Below are 21708 nucleotides of genomic sequence, written 5' to 3' on the forward strand. Positions count from 1 at the left end.
ACACTGCAGCAGTGACATGGATATATAAATATGAGCTGAGAGATCTAGTAGACACAAATACATACATGTATTTCCTGGAGACCTACCCTAACCTTAACCTAACCTTAATCTGACCCATTGAGCCAAAAATCAACTTTTTTCCAAGCAGGGACAAGTTGCCCCCAGTTAACTGCTCCTTAGTCTGAAATTTGTCCCCAAAAGTAGCCCCTAACATTTACACACACACACACACACACAGGGAGAGAGAGAGAGAGAGAGAGAGAGAGACATCATCCCTGACCTTTACACAGTTCTGTAAACACGATCTCTTAAGAGAACTCCCATGGGTGCCATCTACCTTTCTTCTCTCTGTGACCCCTTTTCACCTCACTCTTGACAAAAATACACTCATCACCAGCTTTCATTTGGTCATGCAACAATGGTGTGCATGTGTTTGACAGTGTGTATGCATATGTGCACAACAGGATGAGACGTTAGCCAAAGGTTTCGAGCAGGAAGTTTTATTTTAAATCATTAAATACCAATGATTTTACACTTCTTTATGAAAAGCTTACATCAGCCCATCATCTACCCTTCACAGATTTATGAATGACATTGGTTATTTTACTTAATTGAATAGATTATACATAAGTACACTTCTCCTTGAGAGTGTGTAATTGATGATTGCAGGTCTAAAGCAAAGATACAGCAAGTATTATCACACATATACAACTCTTTTATCGACACAAACATTTTTGTAGCAAAAAGGTCAGATAATTTTAATTGAATTTTTCCAAAAAGTAATAAAAAAAAATTTAAAACAACAACAACAACAACAAAAAGAGAATAACCATGAAATGATTCTTTTTTAATCTTTAACCTCACTGTAGTTCAGTTTCATCAAGGCTCCATGAAATGAAAACCTACAGCACTTCATGTTCTCATGATTTCATCTGGCCTTTCAGGGACTTCCAGTGATCACAGTACGTCTGCAGTTTCACTTACACCTAATGGTGGAACGATTAGTGCTGGCACCAGCTGCTGCATGTTGATAGTGGAAGAGTTGGAGTTTCTTCAGGATGAACATAGGAAAGAGATCCTTCAGACTGAAGCCCGAAAGATCAAGCCGAGGGTCTGTGATGTAGCTTTAACAAAGCAGGCTGACTGGGGGATGAAATAAAAGAGAAAGAAGGGGGAGCAAAGCAGACACAGGAGAGGAGTCTGAAGAGAAAAGTATATCATCTCTGATCTATGGGAAAGCGGAGGCGAGAGAAGAGGAGACGTGAAGAGGGGAGGAGTGGACCTTGAGACCAGACATGAGAAATGGAGGGATCGTCTTCGCTTTGAATCAGGGAGGGCAAGCAGCTCCTGTTGACAACAGCTGCAAAGTATCAGACGCTCTCAGATGATCAGAGAATGTGAGGGCGAGGAAAAGAAAACTAAATGACAGAGGGAGTTATAAAAAAAGGGACAGAGCAATAACAGGAAATCAGACAGCATAAACTATCATGTTAAAAATGTTGCTGTCGCTGCCAAAAGTTGTGTGAAATTGTATCTTTATCATTATTGTACATTTAAGTTAGAGTGCAGAGAAGTAACAGAGAAACAGAGATCCAGCATGGATAAACGACAAACAGGCCAAAATACGGAGCTCATGGGCATGAAAAGAGGAAAGAGAGGGAGGTAGAGAGGAAGGAGTGCTGGTCAAACAGGATGAGAAGTCTCTGAGGCACAAAAAGGTTTTCTTCACAGGAAAAGGCTTTCTCACAAATCCAAGAGGCAGCCAAGAAGCTTTAGCTCCTTTCAGGCAGTATTCAACAGCTCACTGTCATTACTGTCACTCAGAGTAAATAGGTTCATCCCGTAAAAAAAATATTTTAAAAAGTCAGGTGTGAATTAGTGTAAAAGGTGATTCCACTTCACCCAGTGCATCACTCTTAATGGTGGGTGTCCAGTTTGAATGTTTTTCTTTTCTATTTTTGGTTTTGTGAATCTGGCTTCTGGTCAGGAGGACAGATCCAGGTTAGACTCAAGATGTGCATATGGGGAAATATGTTCAGAGAGTGGGACTGATCAGCTGAAGTGGGGGGAGAGAGTGGTGTGATGAGGTTGATGTACGAAGGGTTGGGTTAAGGGGTACATGAAAGAAGTCAACCCCTGTGTCTCTGTTTGGACTGCGCTCCTGTTTTCGTGGATTCTGACCTGCCAGGAAGTCGAGTTTTGGCCCAGAGACAATAGAGCATTGTAATGCCAGTCCTCAGTGCTTTGTAGGCTGCAATAAAAAAAACAAGCATGTACACACAGACACACACACTGAAACATTTATTTCTGACAGTCTCTGACAGTGACTGTTCACCTTTGTGTTCAGAGGCCTGGTCTAAATTTAAGAGTCAGTTGTTTTTCAGAGAGTGACAGAAGATGGTTTCATGGAAGACAAAAATGATCTATTAAATCTATTTATCATGTTACTGCCACATAAGGATTGTTTGCTAAACAATCTTATCTATGTTCAGTATTTTGTTTCTGTGAATCCAAGCTAAAGGAAGCTTAGCGAAAGTTCAGTCAGGGAGACTGTCTATCTGCACTTACCTGCTGTATCACAACTGTTTCCTGCTATGTCTAAGCCCCACCTACTAATTTGTTTTCATCCAATTACAACTTTATACACTCATCTAGAACCAATCCCCTGTAAGGTGTATCAGCTGTCATTTCAGCATCGCAACGTTGTATGACCCACCTCCTCTTCTTCACCACCTCAACTGTGGATGCCTGGCCATGTTCCATCAACCTTGATCAGAAGTTCCCTCACAGGAAGCCGTCCCGACCTCGGGCGTCATTCTGTCCTCCGTGTCTTTCTCTCTGTGTCTTTCTAAACCCAACCGGTCGAGGCAGATGGCCGCCCACTCTGAGTCCGGTTCTGCTCGAGGTTTCTGCCTCTTAAAAGGAAGTTTTTCCTTACCACTGTCCAGATTCATGCATGTTTTTGTTCTAAGTCTCTCGTGATTGAACTACAGCTTCACAAAGAAGAGGGCCTGGATGGGAAGCCAGTGCAGGATCATGGATTTGTTGCATTAGCAACTTTTACCAGCTGGTTAAAAGAAGAATCAAATAATTATGTAGTGCAATACATTTAAGTATAAGTAGTTTCCATGGCAGGTATAACTATTTCTGCTTACTACCCCACATTGTATCACTTTTTTGTGTGTGTGTTATTTCTGATGGTCATGAGCAGTGGCTCTTAATCTGTGTGTCACAACCTGCAGAAGGTTTCAGGCCAGCATTTATAAAGGATTTCAGGAACTTTTCTCTGTTATCTTGAGCAACTACCAGTGTTTCTTTTTTTTACATCCATCTGAGAAAATACCATTCCTTGTGAAACTGTTGAGAAGTGTGTATTTGGACTGGGACTGTGAGGAACTTTGCTTTGCTTCATGGGAACTACAATGTTTGAGCACAGTTTACTACAGTGATGTGCAAGTCATCTACTCATATTGTTCAGAGACATGACAGCAGAGCCCTATGCAGGGACCATGTATGACTTTTTCAGAAGCAGACTACAGTGAACATGAACCAGCAAAGTGAACAGAGAAGTCAGGAGATTTCAGTGGTTTTGACTGAGTCACAAGGACTCAGCGAGGGTTAATCCTTTGTTCCTGTATGTCTGCCTGGTGGGGAGACAGATGATGATGTCTGTGAGAGATGGTGAGCATTGAAACTACCCATTGTACTTCCAGACATACTGTATTCATGGTTGGAGACTGCGCACAGATGCTGAGAGAGCTGGACACGGAAACAGAGATCAAATATTGTCAGGGGTTCATTAGGAAACCAGATGTCTTCCTGTGATCTTAATGAATAACTCACATCTATGACTTTCAGATGACCTTGACATTTATTTTGTTTCTGGGATTACAGACACATACATTGTTATGTAAAGCTTGAAATAGAACTGAAGCATCTTACACACACCACTCTCTTTTACTTTATTGTTATCGTTCCCCCGGTGGACGTGTTTCCCTGCTGGTGTTTCGTTGACGCCAGTTAAAAAGCTGAATGTGCACCAACAGCAGGTGATGCACATGACACACCCTTAACTGAAAATGCGAACATCACCCGCCAAGTTTGCCTATTCATCATCACACATTAAGTGCAGACATCCACCCACATTACAGTACATGTGCTGAAATGCTGAAATATACACACATAAATACTCAGACAGACATGTGGACTTCTGAGGCCAGAAGTGTTTTGCTTATCGTGACTGCTCTATCACTATATGTAACCCGGTTCCTGTTCTAGGGCAACTTTAAGTGTGTGGTTAGCAATAGATGCATTTTTAAAACTGTTTGTGTATCTGGAAATTGATGTGCAGTGGTCGGTAAAGCTGTCTATGTCTGCAGTTCAAATGTGTGGTGGAGCTCAGATTTAGACAGCTATGCGACACCCTGTAATTCAAACGACAAGTCAAACCTCACTGTTCTGGAGGGAGAGTGACAGGAAGGAGAGCAGGCCAGGGTGTCAGTTTTCACTGGCACCACAAAGTTGTGTGTGTGCGTGCACATTTTGTCTGTGTAGGTGTCTCTGAATGTGAAAAACACAGACTTTAAGCAGTACAATTAGTCAGACAGAACGGGCCGTTCATATGTCATACTCTAGGTGTCATATTGTGGGGATACGGGCATTTATTGGCTCTGGAACCTGGACAGATTTTATTGTTTGGACTGAAATGACTTTTTGTTTCCCAACAATGTACATTTATGGTTTATATTTTTCTTTCACACAGCCATTATCCACACCACACCACAGTCCAGAAGCCTGGACCAAGAGATGATATACATTGTAGTGATTTAAAACCTGAAGTGTGTAAACTGTTGAGCTAACCCTTGATTTTGTCCACATTTTTCAGGCTGATTCAGTGATAAATAAACACTCCTTAAAGTGGCCTCTGGTTTAAATGTTTAGTATGTTTCTCCTACTCATTGTTTTTCCAAGCTTCTTGTTTGCTTTACTAAGAAATTCTTCACTTTGACCCTCTGGTGTTATTGATGTTGATTCCATGTAAAACAGGAAATTGCACAGTATTACTCTGGGATAGTTACAGGATCTCATTCAGCTACACTAGAGCTGCCATACAATATATGACCGAGCTGCAGAGCTGGGAAAAGGAAGACATACAGTAGAAACTGCATAGACCACAAATGGCTGTTTGGTCAAGGCACATTTATCAGCACAGCACAGCACCCTTCATTTTTAGTGGAGTGGTTAACACATTGGTGCCTGATATTCATTTCTCACTTTGTCATAAGGCATCAAGGGCATTTTGAGTACCACCAGCCTGATCAATAGTGAAAGATGCTGTCACAGTGCCCTGCCTACAAAGGAAGCATAAATCACATGTCAAGATTTAAATCTGTCTCAATTACTGATGTCTCCCCCATCCCTCTCTTTCTCTGCCTCTGTTTTCCACAAAAAAAGTTAGAAAAGACACATTCTTCACGGACACAAAGAGGCGATTCTGTGCAGCCGCCAGGCTTGAGTCATAGATGGAGCCATGGGGGGTCAGCTGCTGGGTGAAGAGCCAGGCCTGTTGTGTGCCGGGCAGGAGCAGAGTGGAACAAACACAGAAATGAAACCCACAGACTCTGGTACTGTTTAAGCTGTACATTGGTGAATAGTTATACAGGAAGGCGTATTTTAATTAATTCATCTGTCTGATTTCATCATGAGCTGAATAGTCCAGAAGTTTTCTCTAGCACTTATAATAATCACACAGATATGAAAATCTAATTTAAGACACTTTCCTATTTTGCTAAGAACAGTCCCACCCTGTTCCTAGCCACATCTAAATGACCATGCAGTCAACTGGTTTGACTGTGTATCCCATATAGAAGTGTTCATCGACAGACTTGTCTGACCTTTTCAAAAAGATGCTGAAACCAGCACCTGCTCACACGCTTGCTGTTTGGAGAGGGAAAAAAACACAGTTAAAGAGTTAAAGATTAAAGTGTACGGTGCACTTAAGGAATTCTGCACAGTCTATTTCTGTCGGACCGAGTTGTCACGATATCACACATTCCAGCATGAGCGAACTGTGGGGTCCAGTGCTGCCGTCAATGGCTCCTCTGTGTCGCTGTCACCTCAGAGACAACAGGAATGCTCATCCACTGCAGCCCTCCCCTCCCTCCCCCCCCGCAGACCGAGGCCTGGACGGACTGTTGGAGGAAGGATTGCTCTGTCTGAAGAAGAAGAAAGTAAACAACAGACAGTGAGGCAGGGAGAGGGAGAAGGAAGGAATAAATGGAAGAAGAACAGAGAGAAGAAAAGGGTGGGCAAGATCTGAGTTTATGAGTCACAATTTAAGATGAGACCAAAAAGAAAGGCAAACAAAGATGATACAGCACAAGATGAGATAAAAAAAAAAAAAAAATAAGGAGGAAACTCAATTATTTGTATGACACATACCATTTACAGTAAAATCAATTACCAGATAAACAGAAAAGTTATCCTCCCCCCACACACAATGACTAATCACACACACTGCTCAACTCATTTTGAAGGCCTTTGTGATATGTGTACAACTACACATCCTTCAGTGAATATGCAAAATGAAATGCTAGCACCAATGCTATTTTTATTTATTTATTTTTATCTTACCACATGATGAAAAGTCTCTACACTAAAAACTAGCCAGAGGATGTTCGCTCTAGCATCGTCACCTAATTACATATGCTTCCTGTGTTGTATGCACAGTATGGTAGCTCCTTCATCTACATTAACTCACACTGTCTCTCAGCAGCAGCAGCAACAGCACAGACACTCCAAACAGAAGGCCTGTTAGTTCATTGGAGGCCCAGAGACAGAGAGCAGTCTGACATTTCCTGTCCACATGCCAAGAAAAAGGCACATTCTTTTTCCCTAGCACCCCATATTTCCTGTCTGCCTTCATACTGTACTGAAAGACGCGTCTCACACCGCACCATCCCCCCCTCTGCCCCACACTCAAGAGTGGAGGAGAAGTGACTTTCCAAAATGATATACCCATACACTTAGTCTGTCATTTATACATTTATGCATATTACACACAAAGGAGTCTGGCTGCATAATAAACTAAACACTTTTTTTAAACTTCAGGCCTTCAGGTCCTTCACCTGTTGCTAAATGATTCTGAATATGACCCAATCATCACACTAATTTGAATAATATCTCCTTGGCAAGATGCACTTGCTGCCACTTGTTTTTACCTTCACAGTTCCTGGTTTTGATTCCAAGCTAAGCCCATTATTAAGGACTGATGAGTTAACTTGTAGCAGTCAGTATGAGTCAGCTGACCCACTTCTGTAGCCTACTACTCCATTAATTACAGTCATTCTGTGGGAAGGTTTACTAGTATTTAAAAGACACACACACACACACACACATAGGACAGTAAAGTTTTCCTCGGCAGTGCTGCTGACTAAACTTCTCTCCTCTGGGGCACAGAATCCTTCAACACAAATCTGTCCCTGCCTAGTTTTACATGGTGAGAAGCTTTTTTTTTTTTTTTTTTTTTAATCTTTATTGCAGAGTTAAGCACCTGGAAAGTGAGTCACAGTGTTAATGAGTCATACTCTCTTGAAGACAAACTGTGACAAACCTTCATTACAAAACGCACAATTGAATGAAACAGTCCTGTGTGTGAGCTGGGGATACTTTTTAACTCTGCTCAGTGGATGTTCAGTAGTGTTAACAGTCTAATTGCTGTAATGCAGCTTGTAGGAGGCAGCTTCATGAGTTGGCTATTACTGGTTGAAAGCGCCATCTAGTGCTTACAGACACCGCTATACCGACATTACATATGGTCATAGCTTTCCATTGAACCACCTCTGCCAAGTGTATATGGAGGAAATCCGCTGCGATGTGGCGAAAAGATAAGATTTTTTTTTCTTTTTCACTCTTCTTGGCCGCCGATTGGCTGGTTGTAGTTGCCTGAGGGTGGAGGGGCTGAGTGCACCAAGGTGTGCGTAAAAAAAGGGGGACATGTGCGCGCTCCGCGGTTTTCCAGTCAGGTGGCGCCCACTCACATTCTTACCTCACTCCTCCTCAGTTTCACTCCTGACTCCGGACCTGAGTGGGATGTAGGAGGCTTGATCACACCGCGATTTACTCGGTTTTTGCTTTGAAATAATACACGCGGGTTGAAGACATGAGTGGTAAGTTAACTTTTAGAGATTTCAACAGCCTAGTTAGGGCGCTGTCCACTCTTGTTCTATACGTTAATACAAGTTTACAGTGTGTGACTGGGAAATAAGTGACAGACTTGCAGCTGTGCTGATAACCAGTCACCATATAAGTACGCTTTATATGGCAGCAGGTCTGTGGGATTGCCTGTTACTGATTCCGTTATCAGTGATACGTTTCTCAGGTCCGGGTTCCAAGGTGCTGTGTCAACCAGCTCTGAACCACTATTTCAAACTCATTTTATAAGATAAGATAGACTTCATTTATCCCACTTGTGGGAAATTTACATGTTACAGCAGCAAGAGACAAGAGTGACAAAAATAGGAAAAGAAAAGATAAAAAAATATTATATAAAAAAGGCACAGAAGTTCATTATGTACAATCCAGAGACATGTGTAGCTCTTTATTATGATGTCCACTGTAGAGCAAGTACCTCTGGACAAATGTTTTCTCTACATATAAAGTATTCAGTGATATTAGTGATATTAGTTTTAGCAACTATGTTTCAGGTTTTCTTTTTTGCACAATTTCTCTGTTGATTTGACACATTGCTCCAAAACAAAAACAAAAAAAAAAAAGAAAGAAAAAGAAACACAATGACTGTAACTCCTGGTCATATTGTCAGTCATGTCAAATACATAATTGAATATCATATTTATTAGAGCTACAAATGTCATATGATTGTACTGTATTTCCAGTAATGTAGAGATGAGTAAAGTGATGGATGTAATTTCATAAAAGCCAATTATGGAAATGGCCTGTGGAGCCTTCAGATGAACAGGTTTTGTTATTTATTTTCTTGTTGGAATGGATCTGAGTATATCACTTTATCAGTTGACAGCACGTGTGTAGTTTTGTATCATTTTTTACACTTTCCTCTAAATGGAGAGCAGGTCTATTTTGCAGTGCAGACTAACTTTATTTTTTGTAGTTTCAACTGAACTTAATTTATGAGTAGGTGCGATCAGTCATTTTCTAAGAAAAGATGATGGTAAATAAAGGATATTCCAGTTAAGGTGAGTGTTTTCTAACTCTTTGAATGTAAGGAGGAGGACTTAAGTGTCAATCACATCAGAACAATGTCTCAATAGACGTATGGGTAATGATAGAGATTCCAGGGCACTCAGACCTGCCTCAACATGCCTGTTAGCCTAGATAACCCTGATCAGCTGCGCAGAGCAGCAGACACTCACTCTCAGTATTTGTAAATAACTTGGGCTGGTTTGCTACAGACAGACACAGAGGGTAAATACTTGTAATCTCATTTTCATTTTCAGGTCATCTATAGCCTTTCTCTGTCATGAGAAGTGCCGAGTCACTAGCTGTAGGAGTCCAGACTGATGTCTTTACATACAGAAAATAAGCATTATAAAAATAAACACATACTGCTGCAGTGAGATGGGACAGAAACTGATGAGCTGAAGCCCTCTGTGATTATATAGCAGACTCACTACATTTGTTAAACCAACCAAATGAGACATGGGATTCTGCGTGTAGATCAACACAGCTCTGGAGGGCCTCTGTTGTTATAGTGTGCCATGTTCATAAAGGAATAATCAGTTATACTATTTTTACTATTACATGTACATCAAAATAATTTTGAGTTAGGTTAAGTATTTTTGTTGGTTAATAAATTCCTATAGTGACAGGTTTATTCACTTTCTCTCTGTGTCTTCTCCAGTGTGAAGTGAATGGGGCTGAGAAAGCCTTTGTCTGTGGTCCCCTGGTCTTTTTAGGTGTGGAGTATGAGTCATGCCAGTATTTTCATTCCTGCCCTCTGAGGCATGGACCCACAAAGTGTCTCTCCTACTTGTTTATGACCCTTGTAACAGCACTTCTTTTGCTCTACAGCAGTTAAACAGAGACCAGAACCACTGCTGCTGTTTTATTTACTCTCGCTGAGTAAGAACATAAAAGTTCTTGTTCATTTGTTCAAACATTTATTGGCTTTTGCCTAATCAAAGTGTTCCTGTAGATTAAACTCCATATCTGCTGAAGCCAATGACTTCAAGTTAAATGTTCATCTGTGAGACTCAGGTTTTGTAGAGAGTAAATCTCCCTCAGCGTACCTTGGGAAGATTTCCAGTAAGGAGCACCATCTCATTCCTTCATGATGAACCCATTACTACTTTCTGCATCCATAAGAATGCCTCCTATCACACTGTAGAGAAAGACGATAACTTTGTAACAATGTCATTATATCCTGAAAATAGGGGGATTTCAAAATAGTTTACACAGGTTCCTCACAGGTTTTCTTCTGATCCATCTGATCTTTGCGTTAAAAAGCGGACACTTAGATATCAAAGAAGTAACATGCTGAAATGATCCACTTGATCTTGCAGAGACACAGATAAGCGTGGTCAGACAAAAACAAATTCCAGTGGTAGTCTCTATGAGGAAAATATCTAGAGATGGATCTAAGATGTGTCTGTAAATCTGGTACATCTTAAATCTGCTTGAAATGTGAAAGTGAAAGAGGCATGGCACATAATAACAAAGAGTCAGTTAATTCTAATTAATGTAAAGAAAAAAAGCATGCACAACACTATTCTTTCATTTGCTCCAATGTACAATTCTTTCCTGGACATTGTTTCATTTTCCTGACTCTACTCTTCTGACTCAAATTTCTTGAACTGACAAGTATTTGGTCTCTCTCAGGTGTCACAGTTTGGATGGAGGATGTGGACATAGCCCCGGGGGAGGCGCGATCTGCCGCCTGGACAGAGGAACGCTGCGAGGAGCTGTGGGATCGCGTGGAAGGAGTACGTCACAAGCTCACGCGCATCCTGAACCCAGTCAAACTCACGCCGTATCTGCGGCAGTGCAAGGTCATCGATGAACAGGATGAAGACGAGGTGCTCAACTCCACGCAGTACCCCCTGCGCATCAGCAAGGCTGGTGAGAGGAAATCATCACAGTATCATCAGTCATTCAACCACAGTGGTTTGGCCTGTTGATTTGGACCATGTACCAACATGGTTAATAATCACAGCAGCAGCAGCAATTGACATCTGAACACACAGACATAATACAAATATTTATAGATTCAATGTGACTTACGCTTTCTGACAATATCACTATATCTGGTGCCTATAGTGCAAATAAACATCAATGAAGCTGTTTAAAAATCAGAGGAAAAAAGACTCTTCTAACTGTAGAACTTGCCTGAGAATTATCAAATTTTTAAGTTTTCGCTGCAATCAGGAATTGCTAATAGCCAATTCAACATACTCTGAATGGTTCCTGTTTACAAAAATGTAAACAAATACATGCTGCTTTATTACAAAACCAAAATGAGAGGACAAACAACATCAAACAAACAACCCTTAGTGAATCTAAAGTGTGTGCTGCAGGTTTGTTTCATTGCATTTTTTTCTTTTATGAAAAAGGGAAGAAAGAGAGGGTGACAACATGCAACAAGTTCTGTACTAAGATAAACTGTTACAAATAGTTGCCTGGAAGACAGGAAACTACTCTACAACGTTACAAGATGCTTTGAAAATTGGTAGCAGTTATGTAGTTAAAGAACAGATATACAGTATGTAGTGTGGTTCTTTGGTAAAAACCCCCAGAGAAGATTACGTGTGAATGATTGTGCAGCAGGTTGTCTGAGAGGAACATGTGGTAAAGATAAATGTTGCAGCGAGAGAAACAGGCAGGAACCAGGAGTAAGATGAAAGACATCCCTAAGTAAAGGGGAGTGTGAAGGCAGACAGACGGGGAAGAATTTGGAGTGAGAGAAGATAAAGATGAAGGGGTGATGTTGCAAGTAAAGACGGGATGAGGATGAGCACCTGGTCCGATACCCAGTTAATATCATTGTTGTTTCATTGCCAGTGAGTTAGCTCATGCTAGAACCGGTCATTCATCATGTTCATGTTTGAAATACCTCCATAACTACAGGGATAAATGACCTTCACATCAAAGAGGTTGCATTTTTGTGGTTGGACTGTTTCAGATAGTTTACAGAACCAAAATGCTGACATGAACTTGCATCAGTTTGTTGCTTTTCTTTGTAACTTGTGACAGTGTGTTCCAGATTGTATTCGTACAGTTTTTCTGAGCGTGTTTGTCGTTGAACAGGTCGCTTGCTGGACATTCTGCGGGGTCAGGGTCAGCGGGGCCTTCAGGCCTTCATGGAATCATTGGAGTTTTACCACCCAGAGCAGTACACACAGCTGACTGGAGAACAGCCCACACAGAGATGCTCCCTCATATTGGGTAAGTGGGGATTTCCCTGCTCATGGAAAAGCTGAGAGGGTTACTCAAATTACATGATATAGATATATGAGTCAAAATCAATTCTAAAACCAATTTAGGAATAAATAAGAATTGCGTGACTTGTCAGGCAAAATATGTCTTCTTGGAACACATGTTCAAATTTTAGGCCAACTGGAACAATCCTACTTGCAGGTAGGGAGAGAAAAGACAGGGATAATGTTACTGTGGTATAAGGAAATACATTTTTGCCCTTTGAATAAATTTGGATTTAACTGGAAAAAGACAACATTCACTCGTGCCTGCAAGTGTCTCTGTCTCGACTATGCATGTATTACAATGGAATACTCTTTTTAAGACTATGAAATGCTACTAACAATAACTGTGTTAATGATTTCTTACAGAGAAACTGGATTAAATTAAACCCCAAGATTTAAGAGTTGGAACTTGAGTGTATTCTTGAGACTTAAATCTGCAGTTGAATGACTGCAAACTGTGAAGAGAACACAAAAAGGTTGTTGTAGCAAACAGACCTGAGATACAGGCTTGAGATAAGTGCCTTACAACTCACTCACTATTCAATGTGATAAGGTTGATAAGAACTCTGCAAAACTGAACACATAGCTCTTTAAGAAAGTTATTATGATCCTCAAGAGTAAACAAACACAATATAATGAGAGGCTGTCTGACTTTTGGCACTAATGGTCTCTGAGACAAAGATCAAAAGATGTAGAGCCAGCATGGGAACATGAGAGGAACAAGTAAACTCAATGTTCAGTGTTGTTCAGTGTTTTGGTTTATCCAAAATGACAAGTTCATGCTAGTCAGTAAGGAGTAAGAGTAAGATATAAAATCAGTAGCCTCCGTGACCTTATAACCTCCACCTATCTCTCTCCCCAGATGAGGAAGGTCCAGAGGGTTTGACCCAGTTTCTGCTCCTGGAGGTGCGCAAACTGAGGGAGCAGCTACGGAACAGCCGTATGTGCGAGCGACGCCTGTCTCAGCGCTGCCGGATGGCGGAGGAGGAACGCAGCCGCGCTGAACGTAAAGCGCAGGAGTTACGTCACGACAGACTGCAGCTGGAGAGGTTTGTCTGACTTTTCTAGGTAGCTTAGTTTGTTCTTCCAAGTTAGAATCTGTCTTCTTTCATTTGGAGAAGGCAACTGCAATTAATCTAACTATAACTTCTAGTGTCTTTCAACCAACATTCACGTTGTATTACACCAAAATGAATCAATGAGAAATAATAAGAATGTATCCACTGGATGATTTGGAATCTCAAGGTTGCGGCAGGACTGGGAGTCAGCCAGCCGAGAGCTGGGAAAGCTGAAGGACCGACACCTGGAGCAGGCTGTGAAGTACTCCAGGGCCTTGGAGGAGCAAGGCAAAGCCTCCACCCGAGAGAGAGATCTACTGAGGCAGGTAGGTCGATGAGGAAGAAGAAGAACTGAACTGAAAATTCCACCATGTTAATATTTAATGTTATGTTTAAACTTAATTTACCTCAGAAGGGTTACAGAGAGTGTTTGATTTTTTTTGTTTTTCTAATCGCAGCCAGGTTTCAAACTCATTAAACTTACAGATACCAAAACCTATGAGTTGTCCAACAAAACCACATTGCGAAACTTCAGTCGGGGGCCCCTGAGAGGTGAGAGGGAAGTGAGAGGATGAATCATTCCCTTTCACCCACCACTTTTCTCAGCTGATCTACAGGGGTCTATGCTGTATATTTGCTGCTGAAATGGTGAATGTATTTCTAATAGTGAAATCATTGTCCCCAACTTGGTTTCCCCTGTTGCTCTATGGGGGACCAGAATTTCCTGTTTAACACAACCTGGTTGTTTACCAGGGAAACAGTTTGCTGCAAATTCATTTCATGGGAGACAGGAAGAGCTGTTTCAATAATATTTTGAAGTTTTGGTAGACTGAGGGCGAGAAGAAAAAACTGTTTTGTTTGATGGCATGACAGCGCAGCAAATAATCATACCTAAGGCAGCTGAGAAATGAAACAACTTCAACTGAAGTGAGTAGCTCAAACCAACTGTGTAGATGTAATCAGCCTCCATTTCAGCTTATGCTCTGTTACGACATGTCGACCATACCCCTGAGGTAGGAACCACTTGGTTGTGAATACAAGAAATATTTGAGGTTAATTTTATTCTTAGAAATGTTGATGTTTACAACCAGCTGCATTATTTCCATTATCTTCTTGTCACCTCATCTGCAGTGTGCCTGCTAATATAGGAATGTATTTTTTTTGTGGTTCTGTGTTTTTACCATGTATTAGTCCTGCACTGACTGGTAATTGTTAGTCATAGTGAAAAACGCCTGCATTTCATTATTAATACACAACCTATTAGCCATGTCACTGCATTTTAAACATGCTTTACAGCAGCGCAACAGATGCCTGGTGTGGAAAAATAAAAGCCTACATTGTAAACTGTCAGGGTATGTCTTTATGGCTGCTTTACTCTGTCTCTGTACAGGTGGAGGAGCTAAAGTCCAGGTTGACAGAGGCAGACAAACAAACAGTCGGTGCCCCAGAGAACACTACGCCAGCCAAGAGAAACAGTTTGCTCTCTAATGGAGTAAATGGCTCTCCGCCTGCTTTACCAGAAAAGCCACTACAGCGTACTGAAGTTCAGAAAGCTAGGAGTACTGAGACTCAGATGAGGAACCCGGTTCCTGCCACTGGAGTCATAGTATGTTTTTAAATGTACAGTGTTTATCGTCCAAAAGCACATTTACTACTGTCTCATTTTGTGCCAGGATCAGGAGCAGTGCTTTTTTTTATGTTTTATATTGTAAAACTGTTGTTTCTGTTGTTTACCTCAGGCTCTAATGGATATCCTGCAGCAGGACCGCAGGGAGGCTTCAGAGCAGAGGCAGGAACTCTGCGATGTTATCACCAGACTACAGGGAGAGCTGCAGAGCACTGAGGAGCAAAGGGACAAGGTGAACAGTCATCACTCATCTTAAACATGATGTTTTTATCTTTGATCGTGGTTAAAATGGTTTAATTTGCTGCAAAAAAGACTGATTTCTTTATTGTTCCACTGTAAAGATGATTTTTCTGCCTTTGAATAACGGTGAACTGCATTTGTAGCTGGAGTTGCAGTGCGAGCAGCTGCAGCTGAAGGTGAGGACTCTGCAGCTGGACTGGGACACTGAGCAGAAGCGGAGTGTGTCCTATTTCAACCAGATCATGGAACTGGAAAAGGAGAGAGACCAGGTCAGTGTGAGTGGAGGGTCTGAGTAGAGCCTGGACTGCCCAACACAGTCTCTACCCATCAGCTAACTATAATAATGTAGTTAATTGTGTTGCATTTGAGCCTGTTGGTGTGTAGCCTCTTGCATAATTTAATTTTGCTCATATTAGACTCCCTCTTAAAACTTTCTACACCATGCACTTCTTTTCTCTTTCTTCTTTTTCTCTTTTTTTCCCAGGCTCTGCGTAGTCGAGACAGCCTGCAGTTGGAGTACACTGACTGCCTGCTGGATAAGAACCGTCTGCGGAAAAGTATCGCAGAGCTGCAGGCCAACCTGGAGCAGCTGCAGAGGGAGCTGGAGAGAGAGAGGGAGAGGAGTCGGGAGCAGATGGATCAGAGCAGCCACTGTCTGCACTGTGTGAGTTATCAGTCAGGAGTACAGCAAGTCTGTGGAGTGTAGCACTGTCTTTCCACTGCAGCCACAGAACAAAACACTTTACACATATATCACTCCCTGTGTCTGTTCCCCAGTCCCACCTGTCTCTGTGGAGTGAGGAACAGTGTTACGGCCCCTGCTGCTCCCCCGGCCTGGACCTGAGCCCCTGGGCCAATAGCAGCCACCAGCTGCTCAGAAAGGTCAGAGCTGACTTCCATCTCAATGACAATTCTTTTAGCAGTAGATTGCCAGGAGATGTAGCTGCTGTTTATGTAGTGTAACTGCTGCTTTGTTTACTGTAAGGTATCATTTTCACAGGACACAACTGTTTTGTGGATTACACAAATGTGTTTTCTCAAGTTTCTCTTATGCTATGCAAGGAATGTAGCTTTTGGCCTGCAAAGAAAATTTCTTTAGCCAGACTTTGATCTGGGTTGTTATTGTTTCAGCAATTATGAGATGTTGTAATACATTCTTATGCAACTCTTAGCGTGTCAGTGCCTGCACAATACCTCTCACCAGCTGTGAGGGCATACTATATTAACTTTTCTGTGCCACAGATGCCATCTGGGGGCCAAGCCACTGAAAACTCTGAAGGTAAGTTATGTGCACTGATAGCTGGAAGACAATTCCTTTACTTAAGCACTTCATATTTTATTTATTCTTGAATATTCTCTCTGCTCCTTCACAGATTCTCGCTCCAATTCAGAGGAGAATCTCCTGTTATCAGTGAGTCATACAGCTCTGCTCATAAATAAACACAGGAAGGAAAGAAAAAAGAGAGACAGAAGGAAAGAAGGAAAAGACAGAAAGAGCCTCAATCAGTTTCTTCTTGTTTACCCCTCTACCCACAGACAGAAGACAATGAAAAGGAAATTAATAGGCTCTCCACATTCGCCTTTCCTCCTTGTATGAACTCCATACACAGACGATTCAACACAGAGTGAGTTTATCAGCCCCATGAAACCCTGCCAATGTAATTTTTTTTTTCAGCCTGGTATAACTGTTTTATTAATCTTTATTTCTTTTTTTTTAATTTTTATTTCATATTTCATAGGTTTGACTTGGACTCCTGGGGCAGTGATGAGAATGATAACATCACAGGTACATTTGATTCAGCCACAGTCTTCTATGCAAACTAAATATGGACCAGTCTAAGTCAGGATAAATAACTTTTATTAGTAAAAATCTGAAAAATAAAATTGTCACCAAAGTACAATAAACCAAACTTGAGAAGATGTTGACTCTAGTTCAGGTTTAGGGTTTTTTTTTGCATGTAACACATTGTGAGTGTATGTTATGAGGATCTGTGGTGCTTTTAGGTGAACAGACTGAACCTTCTTTGTGGGATTCCTGGCACTCCCTACACTCTCACCTCTTCCCCCCCGACCTGGTCAACCTGCCCACAGTCTCTTCACACCAACCAGATCCAACTGTTCCCAGGTGAAACCTTAAAACATTGACTTGCAGCTGTGCTCTGTTTAATAGCTGATAATGTTGTTTGTAAAAAGCTCACAGCAGCATCTAACGCTCTTATAAAAGGGAATGACGCTGACATTAGGGGATTCATTTAACAAGGATGTGGTGTGAATATTATTACATATACTACTGATATTAATAATCTCATTTGTAAGATTTATCTAATATACTTTCAGGATCCCCCGCAGCTCCCCGTCTTCAAGTCCCCCCACCTTACCAAAGCATGGAAGAGCCAGTCTAGCTGATGATATCACAATAGTCGGAGGAAACCGAACAGGGATCTTTGTGAGCCATGTGAGAGCTGGTTCCCCAGCTGAACAATGCGGACTGAAGGAGGGCAGTGAGCTGCTGGAGGTGTGTGTCTGTATGGTGAATAAATCATGTGTCAGGATTGTTTTTTTCAAGCTCCTTGACTGCAAAAAGTGGAAATAAAATCAAACATAAGACAGAAGAAAACATAAGGCTGTAAAATAATTCAGTTTTTTCTTCATGTTGTCCAGCTGGAGCGGGTGCTGTTTGGTGGGGGCAGTGTCCTGCTGGGTCAGTGCACTGCTGAGGTCGCCCACTTTTCTCTGCAGTGGTGGACAGAGCCGTCAACGCTCAAACACCAGAGCAACCCTGAGGGTGAGTCTGTAATATCAGAGATTATAGTAATACTGACACACACACAGTTATAGTAATTCATGCCTCAGAAAGGTGAGACTAAGCCGTCTCCTCTTCTGCTTCCTGTCGTCAGCATTCTCAAAGCTGAGCTCCCAGCTCTCGTCACCTAATTTTATGGGGGCTGACTCTTTCTATGTGCGAGTCAATCTCAACATGGAGCCCCATGGTGACCCGCCGTCTCTGGGTGTGGCCTGTGATGACATAATACATGTCACAGACACAAGGTACAATGGGAAATACCACTGGCGCTGTTCCCTCGTGGACCCACACACAGCCAAGCCTCTGCAGGCAGGAACCATGCCCAACTACAACAGGTAAGCCAGTTAGACCTTGATCTGACTGCTGTATTATTTTAGGCTGTGTTGTCATTTTGAGCACCATATTTTAATTACACAGAATTAGGAATGTAAATAACTTGGATTACATCATTTTCCATCTCAGGGCACAACAGCTGTTACTTGTAAGACTGCGAAAAATGGCCCTGGAGCAAAAGGACTTCAAGAAGAAGGTGGTAAGTCTGCCAGTGCTGAAATGACCATAACAGCAAGTTCAGGTGCTGAAGTGCTTGACTAAGCTATTACAGAACTGATAACCACAGTTAACAAAACTATTAGATGTTTATTCTTTTCCATTTTTCTACATTTAGTTCTTGAAGAAATCATCTGGTCGTGTACGACTGGTGAAGGCAGTCGACCCCGGTTGCCGCGGGGTTGGTTCCACACAGCAGGTCCTTTACACACTCAGCAAACGTAAGATCCAACCACCACACCAAATCTGTGTGATTAATTGTATTAATTGAGCATGTGTGCACTTGAGATTAATGTGTGTGCACCTGCACGCGTGCCTGTCCCCTCAGGTCATGAGGAGCACTTGATCCCTTACAGTTTAGTGCAGCCAGTGCAGGTTCAGACTAAGCGGCCGGTCATCTTCTCCCCCTCTCTCCTCTCCCGTGGTCTCATAGAGAGGCTGCTGCAACCAGCAGAGTCTGGTTTGAACTTCAACACCTGCCCACCAGGTATACACACCTTCATTTGCACATGTGAAGACCCAAACACTGACAAAATCAGTGAATGACAGGGTTGATGATTCTTCATTTGACCATCACGTGATACACCACATTCTCCTCTTTGCTGTGTTTCCGGTGCTTTGCAGAGCCTATCCAGCCTTCAGAGAGACGAGATAAGAGAGTGTTCTTGTTGGATTCCTGCAGTCCAGAGCAGGCTCTGGGCATACGGCTGCAGTCAATAGAAGACGTCATTAGCCAGGTAATGAAAAAAAAAAAAAGGTTTTTAATCTTATTGTTTGACAAATACACAGTTACATCTTCCCATTGCTGAATTGTAGCCCATTTTGCTCAGCAATTATAATTATCTCAACCCAAAGTCAAACAATGTCCCCTTCAAGAAAGAGTAAGAAGAATGTTTGTAGGTGAAATCATTAACCAATCATAGCTATTACCTGCATCACATGACCATGGTAAAACTATTGAATGTCACAGATTATCCAAATCGCCTTCATTTCTCTTGTCTTAGGACAAGCACTGTCTGCTGGAGCTGGGGCTGCCCAGTGTTGAGGGCTTATTGAGACAGGGGGTTTATCCTATTGTCATCCATATCCGCCCTAAGAACAAAAAACACAAGAAGCTGAGGTAAGTGCACATTCATTTGCCCCTTCACACCAATTGCATTGTATGTAAAATAAGCATTTTACTTCATGTGCATTTTTTTCCTCTGATGCTTGAAATAGGAAGTTTTTTCCACGGTGTGGGGAGGACAGTGTAATGGAGGAGGTGTGCCAGGCCGAGGAGCTGCAGCTTGAGACACTGCCTCTGCTCTTCTACACCCTGGAGCCCAGCACCTGGAGCTGCACTGATGAGCTACTGGCAGCCATACGCAATGCCATCCACAGCCAGCAGAGGGCAGTAGCATGGGTCGAACTGGATAGGCTGCAGTAAAAGACAGATTAACAATGAGTACTGTACTTTATATTTCAAGTGCAAACTAGATTCGCCTGTCTTTGAGTAAACAATCTGGCAGCAAACCACAGTCAAGTCCCTACAGGAGATTAACATTTAGTGTTAGATCATCCCACTATTCTAAGTGAGTGGACTAACATCAAAAACAGATGAATTTGGAATCTCAAAGGAGGCCAGATTAGGCCTGTGCCCATGTGTACATTTCATAATTCTCATCTATATAGTCAAGCTGGACTGGCTATAATGGGAGAATAGAATAAAAAAATTAAAAATAAGATTGTCCCACATGAGGAAACCACATGTCAGTAAAGACCTATCTGTAATTAGTTGTTTTTATCAATATGAATTATGCCATGTTTCTTTTTTCCATTCATACAACTTGTTATGCATAAAGTTTTATTACATAAATGCACTTTCAAAATTAGAATGGTGCCCATTTGTAAGGCATCTGAATCACTGGTCACTGAGTTATTTTATGAGTGGAACGTGACGCTAAGACGACACAGAAAGGGACAAAGAGTATAGATCGAAGAGATTGTAGCATGTTGTAGGAAGAGATGTAGTGAGGGTGCTCATCCACATTTTTATTTGCAGTATAGACTGTATCCTTTTGGGCTGACATTATGTTTAGGACATAAACCAGTTATACAGATCATGCTTAAAGGTATCAAACTGATTTAACCATAGTTATATGAACATTTCTGGATGTTCTTTAGGTGTGCTATGTTTCAGCCAGTGCTCCTTTTTTTATTGACACTACATTGTATGACAGAGGTTTTAGTTCACTATGACCAAATGGTTCTGTTTTGTTACTGCCATTTTTTTTCTTTTGTAACCAGTTTAAAAAAATAATTAATTAGTATTAAAAAATTGAGCTTTACTTCACTTGTGTGCTCAAATACACAAAACACTTGATTTAGTTTGTTGTTTTGTTTGCTTTTTATTGAAATATAACATACATACATATAGCATACATTTAGATATCAGAGCAGTCATTAGATTCAATGAGGAAACTAGACTAATAATCTGAAACACAATTTTAAACAATTAATGGAAAACTAGAACAAATTAATTTACAATGATTCAGTAGACAAACTCAACTAGCCAAGATAATAATAATATCCACCATAAATAAAACATAAGAATGCTGTGTTTCACAGGGGCAAAATGTCAAAACTACCTGGAAGTATTGACATTATTCCTGTTCACAGGAGGAAGATTCACAACCTGCTGAAAATAAAGTTTTGACAAAAACATCATAAAAATACTTTTAAATGTTTGTCAGTTACAAAAATATCACAGTATTACAATGAGATTCAACACAATTATATTTTTAATACAAGGGATACATAGCTTAAACACGGTACATTGTTAAAGTGCAACTTTAATATTGTAGCTCTCAAAAAGCAATCAGTTTATTATAAAAACCACTCATAGTCTTGTGCAGGTAATATATCCACAGATTATTGAACTATTTGTTTATTTGTGCATGCCCCGCGTGTATGACGTCATGTTCCGGTGATAGGGCGCCC

At 41.3% G+C, this 21708-nt stretch overlaps 1 protein-coding gene across 1 annotated transcript; it reads left to right on the top strand.

Annotated features, from left to right (window-relative positions):
• The first annotated feature begins 7921 nt into the window (after positions 1-7921).
• zmp:0000000896 (caspase recruitment domain-containing protein 10) lies at positions 7922-21084 on the top strand. Its single transcript, XM_018667672.2, has 24 exons — positions 7922-8168; positions 10855-11094; positions 12280-12417; positions 13315-13501; positions 13698-13836; positions 14901-15116; positions 15250-15369; positions 15521-15646; positions 15862-16041; positions 16155-16259; positions 16620-16656; positions 16751-16788; positions 16914-17002; positions 17117-17163; positions 17382-17502; positions 17715-17892; positions 18039-18162; positions 18275-18515; positions 18643-18712; positions 18848-18950; positions 19058-19216; positions 19354-19466; positions 19734-19849; positions 19948-21084. Exons 1-24 carry the CDS (start codon positions 8162-8164, stop codon positions 20153-20155), a joined length of 3102 nt encoding a protein of 1033 aa, XP_018523188.1. The 5' UTR covers positions 7922-8161; the 3' UTR covers positions 20156-21084.
• Positions 21085-21708: the final 624 nt, after the last annotated feature.

Source organism: Lates calcarifer, linkage group LG11 (genome assembly GCF_001640805.2).
Source record: "Lates calcarifer isolate ASB-BC8 linkage group LG11, TLL_Latcal_v3, whole genome shotgun sequence".
NCBI classification, from domain to species: domain Eukaryota; kingdom Metazoa; phylum Chordata; class Actinopteri; family Centropomidae; genus Lates; species Lates calcarifer.